General features: G+C 44.3%; 2 protein-coding genes across 5 annotated transcripts in view; one reads left to right on the top strand and one right to left on the bottom strand.

Moving 5' to 3' along the window:
* The window catches only part of Nek6 (NIMA related kinase 6), a 71,808-nt gene extending 68,995 nt beyond the window's left edge, over positions 1 to 2,813 (top strand). For all 4 annotated transcript variants that reach the window (XM_036183701.1, XM_036183703.1, XM_036183702.1 and 1 more), the window contains one exon: positions 1,494 to 2,813. In XM_036183701.1, coding sequence (XP_036039594.1) covers positions 1,494 to 1,604 — 111 coding nt within the window. In that variant the 3' untranslated portion in view covers positions 1,605 to 2,813. The remainder of the gene's footprint in view (positions 1 to 1,493) is intronic.
* Positions 2,814 to 4,278: 1,465 nt separating this feature from the next.
* Positions 4,279 to 24,924, bottom strand: part of Psmb7 (proteasome 20S subunit beta 7) — a 59,088-nt gene continuing 38,442 nt past the window's right edge. The window contains exons 7-8 of the mRNA XM_036186381.1: positions 6,063 to 6,214; positions 4,279 to 4,505 (exon numbers count right to left, since the gene is read on the bottom strand). Of these exons, the coding sequence (XP_036042274.1) occupies positions 4,394 to 4,505; positions 6,063 to 6,214 (264 nt within the window). The 3' untranslated portion in view covers positions 4,279 to 4,393. The remainder of the gene's footprint in view (positions 4,506 to 6,062; positions 6,215 to 24,924) is intronic.

The following is a 24,924-nucleotide window of genomic DNA, read 5'->3' as shown; positions in this document are numbered from 1 at the left end:
GCGACCTGGCTCTCACCAGTTCTGTACTCCTGTGCCAGTCTGCCTATGGGCACCATCACCTCACTTCAGTTGCAAGGCAGAAATGAAGGCCCCAGAGCTGCTGCTGCTGCTGCTTCTTCTTTTTTTTTTTTTTGTTTTGTTTTTTGTTTTTTTGTTTTTCAAGACAGGGTTTCTCTGTGTAGCTTTGTGCCTTTCCTGGAACTCGGCTCTCTTAGCCTCTTAGCTTTATCTTCTAGGGCAGCCATTCTGTCTCACTAGCCTATGTCCCTGGCAGGCAGCAACTCCAAATCCTGCTACTTAGCACAGGGTGTGTCCCTAAATATACCCACTTTTAAGCTGTATCATATCTTAAGGAATCTTGTCATTTTTGTTGTTATTGTTGTTCCCCCTTATGACTGGTAACTGTGTAGTTTGCTTCTAAGTGTTGCAAGGCAGACTTCACCTTGACATGGTTTTCATATTTTTTTTACCTGATGAGTCAGCCATGGTTGCTCCCTTCCAGAGCAGCTTCAGAAATCACTGTTTGTAGGTGAGCTTGGACTCCAGATACCACCTTCATTTGCTCATGGACTCCAGTGTTTGTAAAGCAGTGGGATCATAAAATGGCCAGGTAAAAGAGGGAGGCACTGCCTATGGTTCTATAGGCCAGTTAAGCCAGTTCGGTGTGGCAGGAAGTCCAAGACTGACTGGCCCCCTAGCTCGGGGTGTATGCTGCAGCCCCAGGGCCTGTGGAATATCCCTGGGCCCTCCCCAGGCTCTGCCTCCTGAGGCCTTAGAGCTCTCTGGTCCAGGACCTCCCTCTCTCTACTTTTGCTGGTGACCACCAGCACCCTCAGTAACAGGCACTAAGATGGGAAACGTTGCAGCCTACCCAGTGTAGAACATTTAAAACCCAGACTTTTTAAGGTCATTATTTTAATTACCATTAAAATAACTAGCACTCTGGCTATCAGTAAGAGAGGGATCAGAGGCTCAAGGCGCCCCTCCCCCACCCTGGCGGCAAAGCCTTCAGTGTCTGGATAATTAAAAGCGTGTCTTTCATGAGCACAATGAAGAGGCCAGGGGGTGTTCAGACTGCAGCCTTGCTGCATGTTAATGCATTTATTATGATCAATAAGCCCTTTCCTTGAGTATTCTCTGGTTTGGGCTTTGTGTGACTGACAGCAGACACACATGTGCACAGGGTACTCACACTCACAAATCTGCACAAAGGTGTGCAGTTGAAAATGGAAGATTATTTGAGGGTAACAACTCTCAGGGTCTCAAAGCAACACCTTTGGAACTAGACAGGCTTAGGCATGCATGAGCTGCTCCCCTCACCCCATCCCCCACACCACTCCCAAGAGCTGTGTGACCATATACCTTATCCTGAAAAGCACTCTTCACTTGAAAGGGGACAACAGTTCCATCTGAGGTGCCATGTGGCAGAACATGTGGATGTGCGTAAAGTACTTGAGCACTGTAAGACTAACAGAACTGCTCTTTCCTTGTAGCTTCGGGAACTGGTCAGTATGTGTATCTACCCCGACCCCGACCACCGGCCTGACATCGGATATGTGCACCAAGTGGCTAGGCAGATGCATGTCTGGACATCCAGCACCTGAATGCAGCATGCCTCAAAGCCAAACACCACTTGTCTTACTTGAGTTCTCTCTCCAAGTGGCACCTGGAAGCCCCCACAGCCAAGACCAGAGGGCTCAGCAGGCTCCCAAAGGCGGCTGCCTCTGCCACTGAGCTGAAGACAGCTGGGTTATGGTCAAACTCCAAAGTCCTTTCTTTGAACTGTTGCAGACAATCTGAGCTGGACTATTAGTGGGGGAGGGGGCTTGGCAGTCACTGAAGCCCCTGTACCAACTGAAATGTGAACCTCTGCCTGGTTCCTTCATACCTGTTCAGACCCACACTGTCAGGAGACTTGCAGGGAACAGGGTGACTGGTGTGGGTGAGTCTTTGCAAATGGTCAACACCAGTTGGTTTAGTTCTTAGTACCTTTCCATACGACCAGGCTGTGTGCTTCATTTACTCTTGTAAGGGGTTACAATTGAAATAATGGTTTAGAGTAGAGACTTTGCTAATACTTTCTCTGCATTTTATAACTTGATGAGTGACAGTGAGGAGCACCCAGCATTGGGCACTGAGGGGCATGGTGTCTGGGAGATAGAAGAGTCCTCCTCTTCTGAACCCTGCCATGTACCATTGCCTTATGGAATGCTGTGGCTCACTGTAGGATAAGTATGTGGCATTTTCATCCATGGGAAGATAGCAAGAAAAAACCCAAGAGCTTTGCCCTCACACCATTCTATACAAATTCTAGTTCATTTATCTTCCCAGTGTGACTTGGGCAAGTCTGTTGGCCTTTTTGAGCCTTCATTTCCTCATCTGCAAAAAGGGTAAATGAAGTGTCTATCTTCCAAGTGACTGACAGGATCTAAAACAAAAGATGCTACTTAGGTAGCATGGCAGTCTGTTTGTTGTCCCGGCACTTGGGAGGTAGAGGCAGGAGGATCAGGAACCCAGGGTCACCCTCGGCTATATGGGAAGTTTGAGACTGGACTGGACTAGACTACCTAGGACCCTATCTCAAACAAAACAAAACAAAACAAAACAGATACAAACCAGCCAGCAGTGGCAGGTGATCCAAAAATGCAGCCTGTCACCCTTTCAGAAAACTCCAGTCCACGGACCACGGGAGTCAAGAATTAAATACAACTGTATTATGGGCAGGAAAAGCAGAAATATGTTAATTTACTTTCTGTTCTCAATAGGATTAACTGTGAAGACTAACTTATAAATGTGAATTTAAGGAAACTTAAGTGCTGGAGGAAACAGTCTGAATTATTTTGTTCTTCTATGCCAGTGGTTCTCAACCTGGGTCACAACCTCTTTAGCAAACCTCTATCTCCAAAAAATATTTACATTATGATTCATAATAGCAAAATTACAGTTAAGAAGGAGCAACAAAAATAACTTTATTGTTGGGGGTCGCTGCAACATGGGGAACTGTATTAGAGGGTTGCAGCTTTAGGAAAGTTGAGAACTGGCCTATGCAGTACTCAAGCAATACCCACTTGGTGACAGGCCAGTGCTGTTGTGTCTTGTCAGGTGATGCTTAACTTGCTGCTGGGTGAACTTACTACCAAGAGCTCCCAAAAATAGGGTCGTGGCTGGCCACCACCCTCTGAGCAGAGCCTGCACTCTAGGGATGGGCTCTGCTCAGATTAAGCTCTCCATGTTTTAGACAAAATGGGAAGAGGAATGGCTGCTGAGCAGCTCAGGGGTGGCTCTAACTGCTTGTCAGTGTCCTCTTGAACGGCAGACTATGAACTCAGTACACAGCAGCAGCACAACTTCTTGAGGCACCTTTAGAAACAACTCGCCAGGCCCCAAAACAGTCCAAGGAAGACCAGAATATTTGTAAGTTCTCGAAGTAATTCTGAGAATCATCAGCCAAGCTGCCACTCTCAATAAATCCACGGTACTCTCTCAAGCTGGCTCCAGCAATTTCCCCAAGGGAAGTGGGCCTCCAGTGGCCCACCCCACAATACTCCCTCTGGAGGATCAGTCACTGTTCCCTCCCGCCCAGCTCTAACTACTGGAAGTTTTCCTGACTCTTGGTATGCACTGTGTCTGCTCTCAGATTAGCCTCTGTAGATCAAAGAAATTTCAGTACTCCATCACTGTCCATACCAAGAGAAACATCTACCCAATAAAATGGCCCCTGGGATGTCCAGAGTCTCCACCAATCACCATCCAGAGATGCAGTGCAAGGACATGTCCTGATTACTGACGAGAGCAAACCCCATGCACTCCTTCGAGTGCCAGAGTTTCACACAACCATGGGAAAGCCAAGTCTCCACCTGCCCTTTTCTAGACTGGAGCATGTACAGTCCAAGGACTCAAAGTGAAGGTGTCTGCCTCATGTGTATGTGGGGGACAGGGCAGGATACTAGGGGTAAACTTGGGGTGCATGCAGAGCAAGCCATCCACTGGATGTCAAGGCCCGAGACTCCCTCACTGCCTACACCTGACATGCAGGCTGCTGGATACTGGATCACCTATTAGGACAAACTCCTGGGGCTCCCCACAAGTGAAGATGAAGCAAGTAAGCCACAGACCATGTCATACACGGTCACTCGGAGAACCAAAGGAACCCAGTCTGGTTTGGGGCCACACCACTGACACTGAAACCCAGTCTGGTGCTAGAAAGATCCAGAGCATGGAAGGAGAGTCAGGTCAGTTGGAGCCCAGACCCACAGTCCCCACATCACAGCCACTCACTGAGTTCTGTCTTTTTTTAATTGAGCCTCACGCAGCAAGCAGTAGCTGAGTGTGTGTTTTTGGGTGGAGTGTACCCCAGTCACCCAGAGAGATAAGCAACCACCCCCAGCACCATTCACGAAGTGTCCATGGTCTGGACAGTCTCTTCTAGCACCTCCATCTCCAGAGTGGTCACTTTCTCGGTGAGGACAGCTGTGGTGCCTTTCTCACACCTGTACCGGCCAAACCTAAGGAGAGAAACAAAAGCAGTTAAGCCAGGACAGAGACATTGTACTCAGCAATAGGCTGGACTGAAGTCTTGGTTCTGGGAACTCCACCTCTGGCTTCAGGGAGTCAACTACCCTTCACTTCCAAATGCTATAAAACGGGGACACTTTTGTGAGGTGTGTGTGTCAGACAACAACACTTAAGGGATAATAGAAAAGCACTGGTTTTCCATTTTCCTTCCACATTCCCTCATCCTCAGTACATGCTAGAAGCTACTTGGTCATTTGACTTCAGGCTGTCACATCCTTCCATGCAGCAATGTGAGTGACACAGAATGGCCTTCTGCTCCAGGCTTATCACTTCAGAACACACAAGGTTTAACTGTCACCGCAGGGGCATGGTGGGTCACCATCAGGACACACCTACCTGACTTCCTTGGGGCAGGTCTCTAAGCACCGAGTGCTTACCCTGATCTAGTGTGATCTCCTAACTCCAGAATCCTGACTGCCAAAATGCAGTCCAACACTGTTCTGCTATGTCTCACGTTGGAATGATTTCCAGTAAGCTGGTATCCGACCAACAGAAGCTGTGCCTAGGAAACTTGTCCATTAAAACAGGCACTTAGGTTCCAATGAGAGGCAGAAAGAACGGGTACCTGACACTCAGGTGGACATTAGGAGGAGGTACACTTTTTTCCAAACACATCTGTCCTTGCTCCCTTAAGGTTTAAAGATGTCTCTTGATACACACCAGGCTGGGTTACTGGCAGCTAAGTGTTGCCTTGAGTGGCCCAAAAGGCTGACTTTGACCCTGTCTTTAGGGGGAGTGGACACAAGAACCCCATACCTTTTGGGTAAGGCTGTTGGCCTTAGCAGCATGCAGGGCAGCAGTCAGGTTCATAGTGGTGATGGGCATGGAGCACCTGGCAAGCCTTTGCCTTCACCTGTGTCCATTCTGGGGAGGGTTCCCTTATCTAGGCAACATCCACAGGGCCATGAGTCCAAAGGGCAGTGGGATTCTAGTGTGTAGATATTGGTGTTGCCCCAAGGCAGACTATTGCATACCTACCTGTACTTAGCCCCTTCCTTATCACCACACCAGCTAGCCTCCTTGTCACCCCAAAGGCTAGGATGGATTCTGCAACCTCCCACATTCTAGACTAAAGCATGAACAACACTGGTAGCTACCATGGTCACAATTTAGAGGCTCCTAGCCACCAGATTAGAACCCTTAGGATGTCTTGGGCCAGCCTGAACAAAAGTTTGTAGGCTGGCTACCCTAAAACCCAAATACCTCACAAGATTCCATTGAAGGCTTAAGATGCTGAAGAAAACAGGGAGAAGGGGGGACGGGGATCCCCACCCCCACACACCCTCCGTCCCAGCTCTCAGCCTGAAGCTCTCTCCTGATAACACATGATAGATAAAGACAATTCTCCATGCCTGACTACAGCCTGTGATCATAAGGCAGCCTTGACTCAAGATCTGTTGTTATAAGCTGCTTTCGAATCCAGATGGCATGGAGATTCCAAAGGTGACAGTACACAAGAAAAATGCCAACCCCTTCACTTCACTTACCTGGTCCCTTTCTTGTTGGGCACTGAGTATGGACGAAGAAAGTCCAGCTTGTTCTTGCTGATAACACACAGATCGATGTTGCTTCCAGACCCCAAGTCATTAAAGATGCCAGCTGCGATAGCTTCACTCACTAGCTTCTTGGCTTCTTCCTCCTGAAAAAGCAAAAGGCAGCCATGATGACTTGTGTCCATGGAGAATGGTGGCCTGCTCAGAAACACACAGGATGCTTCTCAGATGTGTTCATGGGTGGTGTTTAAAATTTCCCTAGAACTATAATGTTCTCAACACCATTTGGCTGGCCAAATTAAGGTGGTAAGTGGGAGTCTGGGCCTTTCAAATCCTTCATGCCCATTCCCTTTCTTCACCACAAAGACTTCCATCATGTGCCATTAGTAGCCACCATTTAAAGTAAGACTCAGTAAGTTCTTCTGTGGTGGCTTGAAAGAAAATAGCACTATTAGGAACTGTGGATTTGTTGGAGGAAATGTGTCTGTGGAGTGGGCTTTGAGGTCTCCTTTGCTCAAGCTACACTCAGTGTGGTACACAGTACATCTGTTGCCTGCGCATCACAACGTAAAACCCTCACCTCCTTCTCCAGCACCACATCTGACTGCACACCATCATGCTTCCCACCAGGATGATAATGAACTGAATTCTGAAACTAAGTCAGCTCCAATTAAATGTTTTCCTTTATAAGAGTTGCCATGGTCATGGGGTCTCTTCATAGCAATAGAAACTCTAACTAAGACATCTTCTCATAAGGGCCGGGTAGTAAATATTTTAGGTTCCTGGGCACATTTGTTGTCTGTTACAGCTACTTAATGCCACCACCTAGCACAAAACAGCCACAGACAATGCATAAACAGGGTCCCAATAAAACTTTATAACAAAAACATGTGTCAGGCTAGATTTGACTCATGGGCTTCGTTTGCTAAATGATCAAAGTATCTTAACAGTGACTCCAGGATAGAATCCTCCCACCCAAGGATAGGTGAAGACAAAGTTGCAGTCTATAAAGTAGAGGAGAAAGGTGAACAGGCTCAGAAAAAAAACAAAAACAAAAAACTAAAGAAACCGACTTCCTGGTAACGTAATGGAGAAAATCAGCACTGTGGGCCCAGACAAGCTGATACCAAAGCACAATTGTAGTTCTAGGGAAATGTTGGCAGAGTCAAACATTAGACTACTTGCCCCCACAGAACGTGTGTCCACCCCCTATAAGCCTACAAGTTCGTTGAAGTGACCTGTTGCTTCTCCCAAAAGTTCCTCTTTACTTTTTGAGTCAGGAGAGCCAGCATATGCCAAGTGGGACACTAGGGCCACAGATAGAGGTCCCAGAATCTCTCACCCTCTTGAGATTTTAAAAGTTCACTGGGAGCATCAGACCCATGTGACTACTCCAGGGCTGAAGAGGGTCAAAGGGTCAATAATGGCTGCCTCAGTGAAGCTTCAAGGAGAGCAACAAAGGCACCCAGGAAACTGGTGCAATGCAGGTGGCAGGGTAGAACATGGGCCCATGAAGCTGAAATCCTTTACCAAGCAACAAGGACAGAAATGAGGCAGCCTTTTTAAATCTGCTACCCAATGGCACAAGGGTACAGACACATGAGCCCACCAAAATGCACACATCTCAGTAACACCACCCCCCATGCACCAAATGCCCTAAATCTGGCCTAAGAACCTTGATGGACAAATCCAAGGCTTCAAGTTGTGAGAAAATCTGAGCCAGGCTGGAATACTAGTGACAGGAGTGCCCTCTACAGACCCAGAGGAGGAAAGAGACAGCTCTGCAAGATCTTTACCTAACCAGCAGTCAGACGCGCTTGTGAGGGTGGTAAAGCAAGCTATTCTCATGTACATGTGCACAGTGTTGTAAGAATTCACCCCATAGGGCCATCTAAACAGGAACTCTCTCTTGGGATTCTCAATAGTCCCTCAAAAGCCTTACCAGAAACAAGGAAAGGTGGTGGAGCAGATGGAAGTGGAGACTGCTCCTACATAGCAAATTCCAACTACCCGCTTAACAAATGCAACCTCATTCCAACTCACTTTGTGTATTAACCAACCTTAGATGTGCATGTGCACGCACACTGGGAGTGCCCTGCTTGCTCCCCTGCTCAGGGCTGTCATCCCTTCTCCCCCTTCTTTTCTCCACTTAACCATTGCCTTTCCTTGTCTGTTCTCATCTCTGTTGCCGGTGCTCTGAGCAAGGTACACAGGACAGGGAGGAAAAGAAACAAGCAAAAAACCCAACAACAAACCCCAACAGCGCTACAGACCTTAAGTTCCCAAGGGAAGATGATGTAGAGGGCACAGAAACATATGAACTGTGTTACACATGCTTGTTTTAATTCAACTGTAGCACCTAGGCAGGAGGTGCTACAGAGTGCAGGTTATTCTCTCTGTTTTTCACAAACATTTGGAAATGGAAGTAGATTGCTGGCAAAAGGACATTTCAAAAAGTGCAAAACTTTTAAATGTATTGTGTATAATTTGGTTCACTTGAGATGATTTTTTTAAGGAGCCCCCTCCTCTGTGTCTGACTGTCTTTTACACACTTACACACACACGCACACACACACACACACACACACACACACACACACACACACACACACACACAATGTGTTAAATACTGAGTCAGGCACCTGGATAAACAGGTCTCACTCCAGTCCCAAACATCATCTGAGGCTCATACTAATCAGAAAGTATGGCTGAGAGGGAGCCCCAAGGCCACATAGCTAGCAAATAGTCAAACAGGTTTGTGGTAACCACAAGCCCTATCGGGTAACCTCTCTTGGGCTCTGGCTCTTCACTAACTGGGGACACCAAGGCCTTTATGTCACTCCCTGTCACTAGGAGCCTCAATACCTGGGTTAAGTTTAAGAATGGTGGCTGCCAATTTCTGTCTGGTCCAAGCAGCAGCTCCTCTGGTAGTCATCTCTATTATGTGTGGGTGCCAATTTTCAGGTTTCTCGTGACTTTACCCAGCAGGTCCGCATAGAGAGGACAATTGGGACCACGGGCCTGAGTGCAGGTGTCTGAGATGGTCTGCACTTGGCTGTGCTGGGGGGGAGGTCTTTTGCTCCACCCCCTTGGTGGCTCTATAAATAGCTGGGGCAGAAGCAGTCAGGGCCCCTTGGAATAGATTCCAGGCCCTCTCGAGGCCATCCTTTATTTTCTATCTGTTTATCTCCACAATCTAAAACCCTTTATCTAATATTTCATGCTGCTCACACTCAAGAAAACTCTGGGGAGTTGTAGGGTTTGTGGGTAAACGCCCCACAATTACAGAGAAGGGGGCCTTGTGTTTCTCACAATACCAATGGGCTACTTACCTGACAACAACCTATTTTCCATGGTGCTGGAGTAATGTTCCTACAATGTCATGCCAGGGATCATTATCAAGTTGAAGATCTTATTACATGTCCTTCCCTTAACCACCAAACTCCCTCAAAACACCAGGAGGTTGAAAATGATTACTGTCCATCTTTTACTTACAAGAAGTATTTTCAGAGACCTATTACATTCAAGAAATTGCTTTATATGTCAAATACTGACTTTGAACACAGTACTTTACAAACAGACTTCTAGGCACAGATATACCTATACTACTAGGTTCATTTGCATATTTTTTCCTTAAAGTAAAATTTTGCAACTAAATAACTTTTGTATTTAACATGTTCTATCAGTATTTTGGAAAACTATCAAGAAACTCCTAAGAGGTGGAGAAAACACCACATTTTATCATCTTTGGCCCACAAAACATTCAGAAAACACTGTGTCTTCCTCTAGGATTCATTCTTTCTAGGACTTTGCACTTTGCTTTTCTGGGTCCTGAGCAACATCTGCCTGGGACAGGTGCTACAGAGGGGCTCTGACCCAGCCATGCAGACCCTGTGCCCCAGCTGGTCAGGCCCAGGTGCTATGTTCTCTCCCTGCTGTGCCGGCATCCTCCTCCAACCAGCCAGCTGCTCATGGATTGACATTGCTTATCTCAAGGGAATTTTGAGATTCAGTGTGTTAGACAGGCAAAACACATCCCAACTACAAGAAAAATAGCCCTCCATGATAAGAGCAGCTCCAAAACACTCATGCAGAAGACCATGACCCTGGCGCAAAAAAAAAAAAAAACAAAAAACCAGAGTCTCAGGTTCAAGGTCATCTAGCAGATGTGGAAGCAGACAGACAGTACTGAATCTTCAGACTCCTCTATTTCCTGCTGTGTAGCTAGGAGCCAGTAACCACCCCTCTGAGATGGCTCTTCTCCTCTCTAAAATGATAATAAAGTTTACCTCACAGGTTTGCTGCAAAAACTAGAAATCAAGTACAGAAAGCAACTATAATGAGTTGGCACATGGCAAATGCTTAATGGCTGATAACTTATTTAATAAAACAAGCCAGAGGGCTCCTAAAATGATGCAATCCACCTCTAAACAGCAACTGTGGATACCAAGCCTCAAGCCAGAAAAAGGCGGTCCAGACAAACCTGCTGACAAGCCTTCACCCAGTGCCATGGAGAAGTTCCTGTAAGAATTAATTCAAGCAAAGCACACTCCCTAAAAGTTCAGAGAATATAAAAGGAGCACTTCCTGCTTTATGGCTACAAAGACCAAACTAACTGGGAATATCAGTCCCCCGGGCCACCCTGCTTCTTAAATGAGATTACAATAAGAGTGATGTACTGTACTCCAAGTCAGCTGTGACAAGCAGCACTTTATAGAGCTATCTGTTTGTCTCCATCACTGCACCGCACAATGTGTCCCTGGACTCCAATGTGCAGCTCCATTTACCGCTACATGACAAATGGGCAGCACTTGTAAAAGGCACAAAGAGGTCCACGTCGGCCATGTAATGGTCACCACAGCTGTACCCGAGTGCTTGAGGGGACAAAACAGACCCCCAAGTTCATTAAACTGACCAGTAATGGATCTTTCAAAAAGTGCCTTAGGAATCATACAGAAAGGGCTAAAATAAATAACTCAGCATGGAAGGCTAATCTGAAATGGTGTTTGATAAATTATTTATACCACAGGCGATTGTCTGCATTTAATATTGGAGCTACTAGTAGCATCTTTAAAAGATGATTTATGTGTTGTAACGCTATTAAACTTTATATTGGCCCACTGCTAGCTATAAAGTCTGCTGAGATTTAGAGAATGAGTTTTAAACTGTCACTGCAACATCATAGGAGATGGAGGCTGTATTAAATCTTTACTTTAAACCTGTTATCTAGAGAGTTGTGTTTTGTAGACACTCACAAACTGATAGATTACCTCTGCATCCACTACAGTGTGGGTCCAAATAGTACTGCAGAGAAACCTCTCCACGTTATCCCACCTACAGTTACAATCCAATTCTTCTCACTAAAGTGATTTTTAGATTGGCAATGTCACCAGAGTAAAATGTAGGTGTGACGGCCAATGGGCACCCTGCACAGTTCTGCTTCAAATTAATCCTCTTTAAAGAAACCTTGTGCAACCTGACAGCTTGGTTATACATACTGAGCATACGCTGGGAGCAAGGAAAATATTAAGTATATATTTGACTAAAAGCCTAACATACCATTTAGATACATTTGCAATGTAAAAATACATGTATACAGCCAGTCATTTGAAATAATACATTTGTAACTAAAAATTTTAGAATTTAAAAAGAAACAAAATTGGTTATTTGCAGGAAAATGCCTTCTGTTATGTAGCCAGAGGAAAGGCATGGGAAGGGGAGGAAGAAGCCTCTCATGAAGGGCAGAGTTCTCTGTGCCTACTGTCTGTTTTTACTGCCAGGGAGCTGTGGGGGTTGGGAGGGTGGGAACCAGAGTGAGGTTGCTATCTTCTTCAGTTGCTCTTCCACTTTTTTTTTTGGAGACAGGGTTGCTCACTGAACCTGGAGCACACTGATTGGCTAGACTGACTTGTCAACTAGCCCCAATAATCTATCTGCCTTGTCTCAGTAGGCCCACTGATGGGTTTTTTTTTTTTTACATGGCTGCTGGGAATCTGAACTTAGATCACCAAGCTTGCACAGTGTAGCAAGTACTTTACCTACTGAGTCCCTAGTCCCCTACATTTTCTCATAGCATCACAGAGGCAGCCCTTTTCCTTCTATCCCTCCACAGGAACTGGACAGTTGGCTCTCCTCTCTGTTTCCTCTGGTGGTAAGAATGTGGGTGAGAAAGCATGGCAGTCCAATTCTCATATAGCTTTTATTCCTTTTTCTACTTGCTACTGAATCTACATTTACCCCCACTAGTTGCCAAGTTTAATTTAGTTGCTCCTTTATTGACAACATATATTTAACTCCTTGGAACCAATTGTGAGAAGGCTGCAGGGATGCTAGTCAGTGGATACAAATTTCAATAAGGAGAGATGGGTCAAGAGATTTCCTGTATTAGATAATGACCATAGGTAATATATAATAAATATAGAAATGGCTGAGCAAGGTAGTGCATGCCTTTAGTCCTGGCACTCTTGAAGCAGACGTAGTAATAGAGGCCAACCTGGTATTCATAATGAGTCTAGGACAGTTAGGGATACACAGTGAGACCCTATCTCATGGAATTTAAAAAAAAAAAAGGGGGGGGGAGGAAGGAAGGAATGAAGGAAGGAAGGGAGGGAGGGAGGGAGGGAGGGAGGGAGGGAGGAAGGAAGGAAGGAAGGAAGGAAGGAAGGAAGGAAGGAAGGAAGAAAGAAAGAAAGAAAGAAAGAAAGAAAGAAAGAAAGAAAGAAAGAAAGGTAGGTAGGTAGGTTAAATCAACCAGAACTTAGTTTAGTAAAATCAGCCAGCCAGGCAGTGGTGATGCACGTCTTTAATCCCAGCACTCAGGAAGCAGAGGCAGGCGGATCTCTGTGAGTTCGAGGCCAGCCTGGGCTATCAAGTGAGTTCCAGGAAAGGCACAAAGCTACACAGAGAAACCCTGTCTGGAAAAACCAAAATAATAAATAAATAAACAAACAAATAAATAAATAAATGAGCAGGCAAACAAACAAACAAACAAACCGAATTAATCTTAGAAAATTTACATAATCTTTCTTTACTTTGATTTGGAACGACCACTGTTCTGTTTGATTAAACAGAGAGACCTTGAACTCCACCATCCTTAGCACTAACTAGGCCAGTGTACACAAACACATACACAAGGAGTGATACAGCCTTCTGCTCTGATGATCTGAAGCACAGCACATTAAGTCTGGGTGTGGTTCGAGTTTGGATTCTAACAAGAGAGTACCACATTCCTGTACCTCACACCTTTCCCATCTTTGTATTCCAGGAAATCAGTATGCAACATGTACAGCAATAAATTAAGAAACAATCTCAACTTCAAACACACATACAGCTTTGCTAGTCAAAGACAAAGCCATAGCACAGGCCAATACCAAAGACAGAAATTCCAAAACTATACCAGTCTCAACTGGAGACCACTCAAGGACAATTAACAGCAAGGAAGAAAGGGCTTGAATATGACATTTTGTAGTGACCGGTTAATATGCTGAGGTTTTAACTATGCCATTGATAGGGCCCAAATTTAATGGCTAGTGGTGAATAAAAAAGAGCTCAAAAGAGTATTTAAAAAGCCCCTCCTCCTCGGGCTGGAGAGATGGCTCAAAGGTTAAGAGCACTGCCTGTTCTTTCAAAGGTCCTGAGTTCAATTCCCAGCAACCACATCATGGCTCACTACCATCTGTAATGAGATCTGGTGCCCTCTTCTGGCCTGCAGGGATGCGTGAAGGCAGAACACTGTATACATAATAAATAAATAAATCATTTAAAAAAAAAAAAAGGCCTCCCGCAGTAGGTAGGCTCCTTGCACAAGTCTGATACACTCCACATGTGGCCACATCCTTTACAGTGGAAAGGCCAATTTGTTTTCCAGACTGGGGTGGGTGACAAAGTAAAGACATCCAAATTCCAGGTCTGGCTTGAGCTCTTGGGGTTAATAGGACTGCCTGTCGAAACACCTAGAAATCACCGTGTAGAAGTAAAGAGCAACTGTGCCTTTAAAGTTATCAATTTTAGCAGATACCTGTTTTTCAGCAGATACCTGTAATTCAAGCCCTTGGGAGACTGTGGCAGGAGGATCAAGTTCAAGGCCAGCCTGGGCTAAAAGCAAACCTTATCTCAAAAAAAACAAAAACAAAAACAAAAAAACTTAGGGGCTTGCTACTCTGAGCTAGAGTGAGTGGTGCAGAATGCAAGAATGGCGTCAGTGTCTCTGTCCAAGGGCTATTGAGTCCCAGGCACATAGGATTTACAAATCTATGGATGAGCTCTAGGGTAGAAGAAAGAAGCTGTGGAGAATTGCTGTGCTGAATACCCATGCTTACCCAACCCTTGTCTGCTTCTACAGGTGAGGACACAGGGGCATACACAAAGCATGGCTGATGCACCCACAGGCACTTGGCTATGTGTGAAAAGAGCCAGGGATTTGTGCCAAACTAGTGCCTGGCACCACCAAAGTCTCTCTCCCTATGCTACCATTAGGAAAACTGACGGCGGGCAAGTGGTTTTGCTGATATCTGTGACAGTGAATGGAAAAAAAAAAAAAAAAAAAAAAAAAACAAAAAAAAAAACCCAAAAAACCCTAAGCTTCCAGAGTGAAAAGGACCAAAAGAGATGAGAATATATTGCTTTCCACAAGGAGAGGAAATCAGTGTATACAAATATACATTTCGAAGACTGTGCTGAATCAAATGTAAGGAGAGAAATTTTTTTAAAAAATGAAATAAAAAATAAATAAAAAGAAAGCCTAGGTTTAAAAAGAATGTGAGAAATATGCTCAGTAACCTTCAAAACCTATTATCTTGCTCCTGAAATAAAATGGTCAGATAAACAGTTTATCACTGAAGATGGGGAGAAAGTAGGAAGGCTGGACCCTGGGGTCGAGATGCAGCTCAGTGACAGAGTAAGTCCTCACATCTGTGATGCCCTCGGTTCAATTCTCAACACAAAGAGAGGGAAGGAAGGAGGGAAGAAACAAAAGTATGGCAGGGAAAGGGAGAAACACAGAAGGGAATCTGACCATAGGTCTCAACAGATGCAAGCCCCATCCTGTGGCCAGGTATTTGCATATGCTTGAGGCCAATGTAGAGTGTCCTCTGCACCATCCTGCTTCCATAGTCTCAAGATTTAGGAATGATGGGCAGAAGAGCCAAGGATGTACAGAGTACCCTTGTTCTAGGAAATTTCAAGACAGTCACAAATAAAGCAAATTTCAAGTGATATAAAATGTCCAGATTCGATCAGCTCTGTATGAACTCATGCCTGAATGTAAGCACACACTGCAGGCACCACTGTACCAGGGATAAGGTCTGAGCAGAGCCTGTCAGGGAAGAACATTCAAACCCCTAAGGAGAAAGGAATAGGCAATCTTTTTTTTGGTGTGTGTGTGTGTGTGTGTGTGTGTGTGTGTGTGTTTTCAAGACGGTTTCTCCGTGTAGTTTTGGTGCCTGTCCTGGATCTCACTCTGTAGACCAGGCTGGCCTCGAACTCACAGAGATCCGCCTGCCTCTGCCTCCCAAGCGCTGATGAGATTAAAGGCGTGCGCCACCACCACACGGCTAGAATAGGTAATCTTACTACCAAGAGGCAGGCTTGACAAAGAAGTCATGGGTGTCAGAGGTTTCACAGTCAAGTCATGAGAACTGGGCCAAGTCTTGAGGAAGGGATGAAAGAAAGAAAAAGCAGAGATCAAAAGTGGTGTGTCATGAGGAGTCAGGAGCTGGGGAAGGTAGGGTTAGGCAGGCAGTGCAGTGGAGTTGAATCCCCAAGAACCTTATTACACACCACACAGCATCATCCCTGTAGGTACTGGGCTGTACATTTTTAGCAAGGAGCTGATGTGGTGAAATTTGTGCATGTAGAACCTGGGTCTGGAAACAGTAGAGAGAGACCAGGAGCAGGACATATATGTCAAGCACATTCCTGGTGAGGACAGCTTGGTCCACTAGCAGCAAAGGAGAAAAAGGTGGGCAGGTATGATGAGTTCAGGGTGGCCACTGAGCACTCCTCTGAATGAATCAAGGGCTGTCTGTAATTTCTTTGCAACTATTTTTCTGGTGGGTTGATGGAAAAGACAATAATAATGGATATACTCTCTAGACAATGGTAGGCTTCTATAACAGATTCCCTAAAGGATATCTAAAAAAGGGACAAGATCAAGTTAAGTTAGAATCATTCAAAGTTTACTCAACTACAGGGGAGGGGTAGCAAATAAACAAGTGGAACAACACATCTGGGCAATAATCAACTTGGAAATGTCATTTCCCATTTCATGAACAGCAGGACTATGAAAACCCTGAAGTGCAGCTGAAGGAGTACACAGGATTGGTTAACTTGGGTACAAGAGCTGCAAGCATGTAGAAAGAAGCGCTAAGGGCCCCGAGGAGGGCAGCCCCGTGTGAGGTCAAGATATGAAGAAGTGGAAAGGCTCAAGAATGGTATCGGGTAGGGCATGGTGGCTCACACCTTTGATCCCAGAAGGCAGAGCAAGAGGATCTCGGTGAGCTCAAGGTCAACCTGGTCTATGGAGTTCCAGGACAGCTAGGGATGTATAGTGAGACTGAAAGAATGGTAGCCTGGGGAAAGCAGGGAAGAGGGGAGCACCTAGAAGCAGCTAACAACAATTAGGACCCTTCTGAGGACCAAGCTCATCACCTTTTTCTGGGCCCCAAGGCTCAGTCTTCACATAAATTCTCAGTTCCTTAAGGACAGAGAAGGTATGCTTCCAAAAAGTTACAAGAAAGCCAGATGTGATGACAGTCCACTGTATCCCAGATCTCAAAAGGCAGAGGCTAGCTTGGTCTGTATAGTTCCAGTCAATCAGACCTAAGCAGTGACACCCTGTCTGGGGGGGAGGGGGGGTGGAGAGGGGAGAGGGAAAGGGAGGGAGGGAGGGAATGAGAAAACAATAAAACTTTTAGAGTCTGGGTCTGATATATTTAAAGAACTAAAGAATATTTTTTATTTTTACATTTTTTTAAAGACAGGCCAGGGGGAGGTATGTCAAGCTTGGTGGCAAGGACCTTTACCACTGAGCCACCTCACCAGCCTTGACTTCAAGAAGACAAGGGACTAAAGACTGGGCGTGACCCAGCCCTCGGGTTACTAGCTGTGTGACTTCAGTGGTCTCACCACACAGCACTTTTAGGTCTTCCTGCAAGAGGCACCTAGGGTTTGAAGTCTTATCTGTTCCTGTGCACAAGGGAAGCTGCTAGTCCACTGCCCTTCGTGCAGACAACCATGGTGGCTGCTGCCAATCAGACTCCTCTGAGTTCATTAGCCTTCACCAGCAAGGTTACAAGGCAAAAGTCTCATTCTTCTCAAGCTGGTAATAACAGCACCCAACACAGAGCCAATAAAGCAATTATGAAAGCAGCTAGTATACTGAAAATTAAATTCCATATGCAGTTTTAAGTCTCAGTTGCTAGTGCACTTTCCATATAGAATTTACTACTGTATTTCAGAAGTGTACCAAAAAACCACATTTTCACTTCCTCTCTTCACTAGAAACTTCTAAACAAGGTAAAGAATTCACATCTAATGTGAATATACTAATCATGTGCCATTCCTACTTACTCTCCAAAACCCACTCAAGTGCTCTCACCCTCACTCCCATTCCCCAAACGCAGGAAACCAAGCAGCAGAGGATAACAAAGGACCAGCCTATGGCATGTGCCCAAAGACTGAAAGGCCTGAGATGAAAGCACTTGGTCTGACACCAAAGTCCATGGTTTGTTCACCCAAGAAAACAGAACCTCCAAACAATCCCCCAAATTATGGCATTTGTTGTGGCTTAAACCATGCAACTCTAGCATTCCTCCTGCACCCAGCTGGGTAACATCTGGTAAAACTGAGAGCCTCCTGATGACTTCACTGCACTATCTATCCTCAACAAATACTAAATGGAAGCCTGTGATATCCACAGGCTCACATCTCTAAAATACAGCTCTCCCAAAACAGAATGAGTCAAATTGTTTTTCTTTTCACTCTATAACTGCAATAAAAGGATACCATCTAACTTTGTTTTCAAAAGGCCATTTGTTGATTGTAAGTCTTAATTAAAGTAAAACAAAAAAGCAAGGACAAAACTTTCTTTAAAAGTTTTGGGGGAAGAGCAAGTCTTTGATACACCGACTAGCAATTTACATACATGATCTTCCTTTCCAAAGTCTCCTTGAAGGGTTGGTTTCAGTTCACATTAGGAGTGAGTTTTCTGCTTTATTAGCAGGCCTATACAGGGTTGCATGAGAAGCAAATGCCCGAGGCACAAACAGGCCTCTTCAAAACACCTGCACCCCACTGGTCTTGGTGCTCCTTGCCCCAACTACTCATGCTGGTTTTTAAAAACTCCTTTTGGGGGGCTGGAGAGATGGCTCAGCAGTTAATTGGGGGGCTGGAGAGATGGCTCAGCAGTTAAGAGTAATGGCTGCTCTTGCAGAGGATCTGGATTGGGTCCTCAGTACCTATATGGTAGCTCTCAGCTGTAATTCCAGTTCTGGGGATCCAATATGCTCTTCTATCCTCCTTGGGAACCAGATACACATGATACACATGTGTACATGTAAGCAAACACTTAAACACATGAAATACAGGGTTTATTTGGGGGGGATTTTTTTTTCTGAGACAGAGATTTTCCTAGGTAGCTACAACTATCCTCCTGCCTCAGGCTCCTAAGTGCTGAAATAGGAGTGCAGCCACTATATTCAGCTTTCATCTGAGTTAAAAGCCAATGTATTTGTCAAGGAATCAAAGTCAACAGATCGTTATATCTTTTTAATTTTCTGCTATCACCCAGTTCCAATTTCAGAAAAATAATATTCCAGTGCTGTGACTACCTGCATTCTGTAAGAGTGTGTGTGTGTGTGTGTGTGTGTGTGTGTGTGTGTGTGTGTGTTTTAGCACAACTTGATATCAGTTTTAGTTTCTGCAGTTTCAGAGCTAGAGAAGAGTGGTATAAATTATCTCATAGAAACCCGCAAGTAACATTATCTGTGAAGGTTAAAACTTTAACTACCTTCCTGAGGTATGCTGCTGGGGTCTCATTACAGCTGGTAATCTCACACTCCACCATGCACAACACACTAAGTACCAGCACCTTCCAATTACTCTGCCACGAAAGTCTCAAAGGACATCTGAGAAGTCTACACAGCTCCTGCACCCACTGCTGGAACAACTGCCTCTAATGGAATGTGGCAGCTTTCTAGACTTAAATATTCACTGGCAGGGACAAGGCTGCTGAGCTCCAGGCCCAGACACAGTGAAGAGCACATGCTAATTAAAAGGCCATGCTAACTCAGAACATGACCACTCAGACAACTTTATAGACATCGCACACCATCTGGAGTTTGTTTTCCTAATTCCAAATATGTTCAACTATCTAAAAACTTACAGGGTTACAAATGACAGAGAAGGACCACAACAAGTACCTCTGTGCAGAATAAACTCCTCTTTGGGCTGGTGTCCTACCATTCCACAAACCCCAAGTCAACTTATGTGACAAGTTGCATGCTTTCTGCAGTTGTCTCAAAGTCTCCAAGGGAAATTCCATCAGTGTGCCATCATGTTCCCCCCCCCCCGACCCCACCCCTGTGTCTTACTTCAACCCGGACCCTTGTATGCCAACTTCTTGTGCATGTCAAAGCATACTTTCAGTAGTTTGTGGGCCTGTCCATCCCATTAGACTATGACTGTCACAGACCCTGATCAATAAACCTTTGCTGAATGCAAACCCAGCCTCCACATTTCTACAAGACCACTGCCTGTCAACAGCTTACAGAGAAACCCACAGCACCCAGCTTTTCTTCTGGGGCTATGGATAATGGTCTGCCTTTGCCAAGTTTGCTGTGCCTTAGGAGTTTCTGAGAATGGGTACCTTTTGAAAAGGCTTCACAATAAGCCAAAGGTATGACAGTCACTCTTACCATAATCATTTGGCCACTTCTAGAACTATTTTACTTCAGCTACCAAAACTAGCACTTAAAGAAGCTGTCATGAAAAACACCCTAAAACCAAGAGGTAATGATGGCTTTAAACTATCTTCTCTCAAGTTAACTTCAGTCACACCTCTCTTCTTAAGAACTGCCAATTCCTTCAAATACTGGTAGCTGTTTGTTCAGCTCTCTCGATACACAAAATTGCAGACTTTCCCCTGTGAGTAGACAGAAGTATGAAAACTAAGGCTCTTCTTCATTTTGCTGGAAATGAAACTTCTCTGCCTCTGTAAAATTTTGGGTTTTTTGGTTTTTTCGAGACAGGGTTTCTCGTGTAGCTTTGTGCCTTTCCTGGATCTCGCTCTGTAGACCAGGCTGGCCTTGAACTCACAGAGATCCACCGGCTCTACCTCCTGAGTGCTGGGACTAAAGGCGTGTGCCACTGCCACCCAGCTTTTTTTTTTTTTTTTTTTTTTTTTTTAGGGGAGGGTTGGTTTGAAGGACCATGTTTTAGATCAGAAGGTAAAAACAACACAGAAGCAATTTCTAACTTTCTAGGCAATCCAAGATGACTGTGATGCAGTGAGCTCAGTTCAGACCCTCTAGGACTCACACTCTTGCAAGCAGCAGTCTCTCTGAATGTTTGCATGCCTGTGTTACCATGCTTGCCATTTTTATGTTAACTAGTATGTATAACATGAACCTATACAGACACTACATTTAAATGTTTAGCCCCAAATGTTATTTTAAGCATAATTTCTCCACAGAGCCATTTTATTTTTTAAAAAAGAAAAAAAAAGGAAAATTTCTTAAAACTCTTAATCACACTTCAGTGTGTATGAGTGGATGTGTAATGTCAGGTTACTTTGCACGCACACATGCCCACCACCTCCCCTTCCTGATATCACACACCACACAAGTATAATAAACCATGTTAATATTTATACCGCTGTGAAATACGCTGGAGTGAGTACCAATTCAACATCTGCTGTCTTAGGGCCCGGAGTCCCGCAGAGACACTTTCAATTTGTAATTGAGTTCTATGCTGAATTAATCAGCAGTTTATCTTTTTTACTAAAATAACATCTTCAACACTAACCCAGATTTACATTAAGAATTTATGCCAAATTACCTGCCAAGGCAAACTTACAGGATTCTAAGCTACCATCCAGTAACACTCAGTCCTATACTTTACTCTTGTAGTTCTCTAATCCATACACAAGAAAAGCAGAAACCCATCGTTCAAGAGGCTACGAGCTTCTGGCCACAGGCGGCTCCTTGGATTTGTAACAAAGCCCACTCTGACACAGAAGTCCAAGCTCACGCCCACAGACAGTCACTTGTAGGTAGTTGAGATTCACATTTTTACAATGGGGTTCTAGAGTGCAATGGAACCAGAAAAAGAGCTTCTTTTATTCTTCTCCTAAGGAACTCTGATATTCCAAATTTTGGCATCACTTGAGTACCAGAAAGATAAAGGCTAAGACTCAAGTCAACAAGGGCAATTCTATTGGACAAGAGAAGGTGACAGTGCCATTTACTATGATATCACAATGCATAGCATTTTACCAGAACTATCTTCCTTTTGATTCTACCTACACATGGAAGTCACCAAACATTAAATCCACTGAATACCAGCCCTGCATCTGGCTCCTGCCCTTCTGATTGCATAGTCTCTACTCACAAAGTCCTACTTTGCCTGCCGGATTTTTGCCACAGGTGCAGACAGCAACATACTGTGAAATATTTCTCCTACATGGTACATTTCTCTCTACATTTCACAGTTACAGGAAATATGTGAAGCAAAAGCATTTCAGAAGGAGCACCTGCTCCAAAGAAATGCATCACAAATAATTACCTATCGACCACAGTGCAGGAGAATCCCTCTTTCCATCTGCTTTGCTAATGGCTGCACAGGAAGTCTCCACTGCACTCAGGATGGCCTCTTCTCATCCTACTCCTGGCCCAGCACCATGTGCTGCATTCAGCTGGCGCCACTAAGAATCTGCTGAGTGATCACACACTGATTCTTTAGGAATATGAAACTCAGCACAGAAATACTTTCAGTAGAAAATTTCTTTAAAAGAATTAAAGCCAACAGATTTACCAGGTCACTATTTATAAATATCCTTTCATTATTCCTCACAGAATCAGAAATAGATACTCTTGGGATTCAGGGTCACTTTTCTAAGGTTTATTGAATCTAGAATTCCAGAAACCTGGCCCAAGAGGAATCCCTCCTCACACCTGGAGACTCAGGAGAACTACATCTTTCCTCTCTCAGTCTCTCTTCCTTTGCTTCCCAAGATTAAACAGAACAAGACAAACATAATCTTTCTTCATCCCATACTTCCAACTTTCAACTTTAATGAAAAGCAGAAAACAGCTGGGTGGTGGCACATGCCTTTAACCCCAGCACTCGGGAGGCAGAGACAGGAGGATCTCTGTGAGTTTGAGACCAGCCTGGTCTCCAGAGCAAGTTCAGGACAGCCAAGGCTGTTACACAGGGAAGCCCTGTTTCGATCCAAAGGTAAAAAGGAACAGTCTAACAAGGTGAGAATGGAGACTATTGACCAACGTTAAATCGGCATTCTGGAGGGGGCTGAGAAGACTTGGACTACGGACAGCTAAGCAGCCACTTCTAAACCAAAAAGACTCTGGGATCCCAAAGAACCAAAGGGAGAGAACAATCTCTTATCAGATCTAAATGCTGTATGGAAAGAGGTAAAGTCCTGTTCCTGAACCATCAGACACAGCCTGAAGAAAACTGTACTCTGAGGTTCCACAAGAACACCTATGAGAACAGGCAAACCTGAGAAGGCACCTTAATTCAGGACGTTCCTTTCTGCCTCTCCAGGGTGGGTTGCTGGTGGGTTCCAATTCAAGAGAACAAACTCTTTTTTTTTTTTGAGACAGAGTTTCTCTGTGTAGTTTTGGTGCCTGTCCTGGATCTCGCTCTGTAGACCAGGCTGGCCTCGAACTCAAAGAGATTCATTTGGATCTGCCTCCCAAGTGCTGGGATTAAAGGTGTGTGCTGCCACCATCCAGCCAAACTCACTTTTAAAAGAAATGTTTATTTTACTTATTGTTATTGTTTTTTGTGTGTATACCTGTGAGCACCCACATGCCATGGGTGTGTGTGTGTGTGTGTGTGTGTGTGTGTGTGTGTGTGTGTATACGTGTGTGTACATGTCAGAGGACAACTATCAGGAATTGTTTCTTTCCTCTACCATGGAACAGTTCCACCAGGGATGAAACTCTTATCACCAGGTGGCAAGAGCTTTTGCCCTCTGAGCCATTTTGCCAGCCCATTATGTTGTATTCAACATTATGTTGTATTCAAAGATGTTATTTATCCCTCTCCCTGTCCTCCAAGTGCTGGAGATCAAACCCAGAGCCTTGCTCCAAACTCACTTTTTAAAAGAGAACCAATTTGACAAGTTTCCCACTTTCGAGTCTGCCCATTCTACTGTATGGACCACAATCCCTTCTCTGACCTTCCCCCTCTCCCCATTTCTCCTCTCACTCCAACTTCATGATTTGAAACAGCTTACACATCCAAGGCGGTAGGAGGCATCCCATCAATAGTGCTTCCCATTAGCACTCCAAAAAAGGGTTAACAGGGAATCCCCCCAAATCTACTACCCATAATTGCCAATTTCAGCTAAACTTCACTAGTCAATTCCACTGGAAAGCACTACTATAAATAATTCTATGCAGGGCTTCTGGGATTGTATATTGGGGATTCTGACATCTCTAAAACGTAAAGTTGTATGTTAAATAAAAGCAGAGGAAGAAATTAATATATCTTTTTTATCTAACAATAAAGACACAATTTTATAGCATCTAATGCTTCTGGTCTTAAGGAAAAGCAGTAAATAGGAATTATGACCAAAGGCAAACTATAGACATAACCTCCAAAAGACCTTCCAAAGGGACCTTTCACCATTTAAACAAATACACAATCTGCCCAACTATTACCCCAAACCAGAGTTTATCAACATGTACAATGTTAAACTGTTCAATCTACACATTGCCACAGTCACACTTAATGAGGGATTCATTAAAACCAAAGTGAAACACCATTCACCCTCACCTGAAAGACTGTACTCAAAATGATAGGTGTCAAGCATTAGTACAGATGTGAAGCAATCAAAACCTTCTATGCTGCTACCAACACAGGATTTATAGAAAGGCCTGGCAGTACCACAAAAGGTTAGCTCTGCTCTACAAACACTCAAGAGATGTTCACAGCAGTATGGTAGGTAGCCAAACTAATCCAAATGTCCACCAACTAATGACTAAATAGACGAAGTATGTATTGTACTTTGTATAATAGATAGACAAAGCATGCTATGTCCATACAACTTCAAGAAACAATGAAGTGCTGAAACCTGCCACAACATGAATGAAACATTTTGAAAATATTAAAATAAGTGCAAGTCTTTTACACACACACACACACACACACACACACACACACACACACACCACATCACATCACATCACATCTAGTGACATTCATGAAAAATGCCCAGAATGAGTGACTTGGCAGGAAATAAACAATGATATAACTTTGGTCCTTAGAGTCAGGGGGAGTTTAAAATGTTCTAAAACTTATTATGGTGATAGCTGTACAACTCTTAATGAAATAGTAAAAGCTGCTAACTTGTACACAGGCAAATTATATGGGTGTGAATCATGTACCAATGAAATTGTCACTAGGTAATAAGGTGTCCAATGTTTCTAGCAGAAAGTGACCTAAAAAAGGTCAATACTAAATGACATGTTCCAAGTCAATCGATGAATCCACATTCTAGTAATTTTTAAAAGCAAAAGATCATAATAAACAAAAGGACTAGCACTGAAAGAATTTTGGTTTGAATTGCAGATTTTCCTCCAGCCATAGAAAGCACTTAAACTAATGTAATTAT

The sequence above is a fragment of the Onychomys torridus genome, chromosome 4 (assembly GCF_903995425.1).
Source record: "Onychomys torridus chromosome 4, mOncTor1.1, whole genome shotgun sequence".
Classification (NCBI taxonomy): Eukaryota; Metazoa; Chordata; class Mammalia; order Rodentia; family Cricetidae; genus Onychomys; species Onychomys torridus.
Note: the sequence above shows the minus strand (reverse complement) of the source record. Positions and strands in the feature narration are given on the sequence as shown.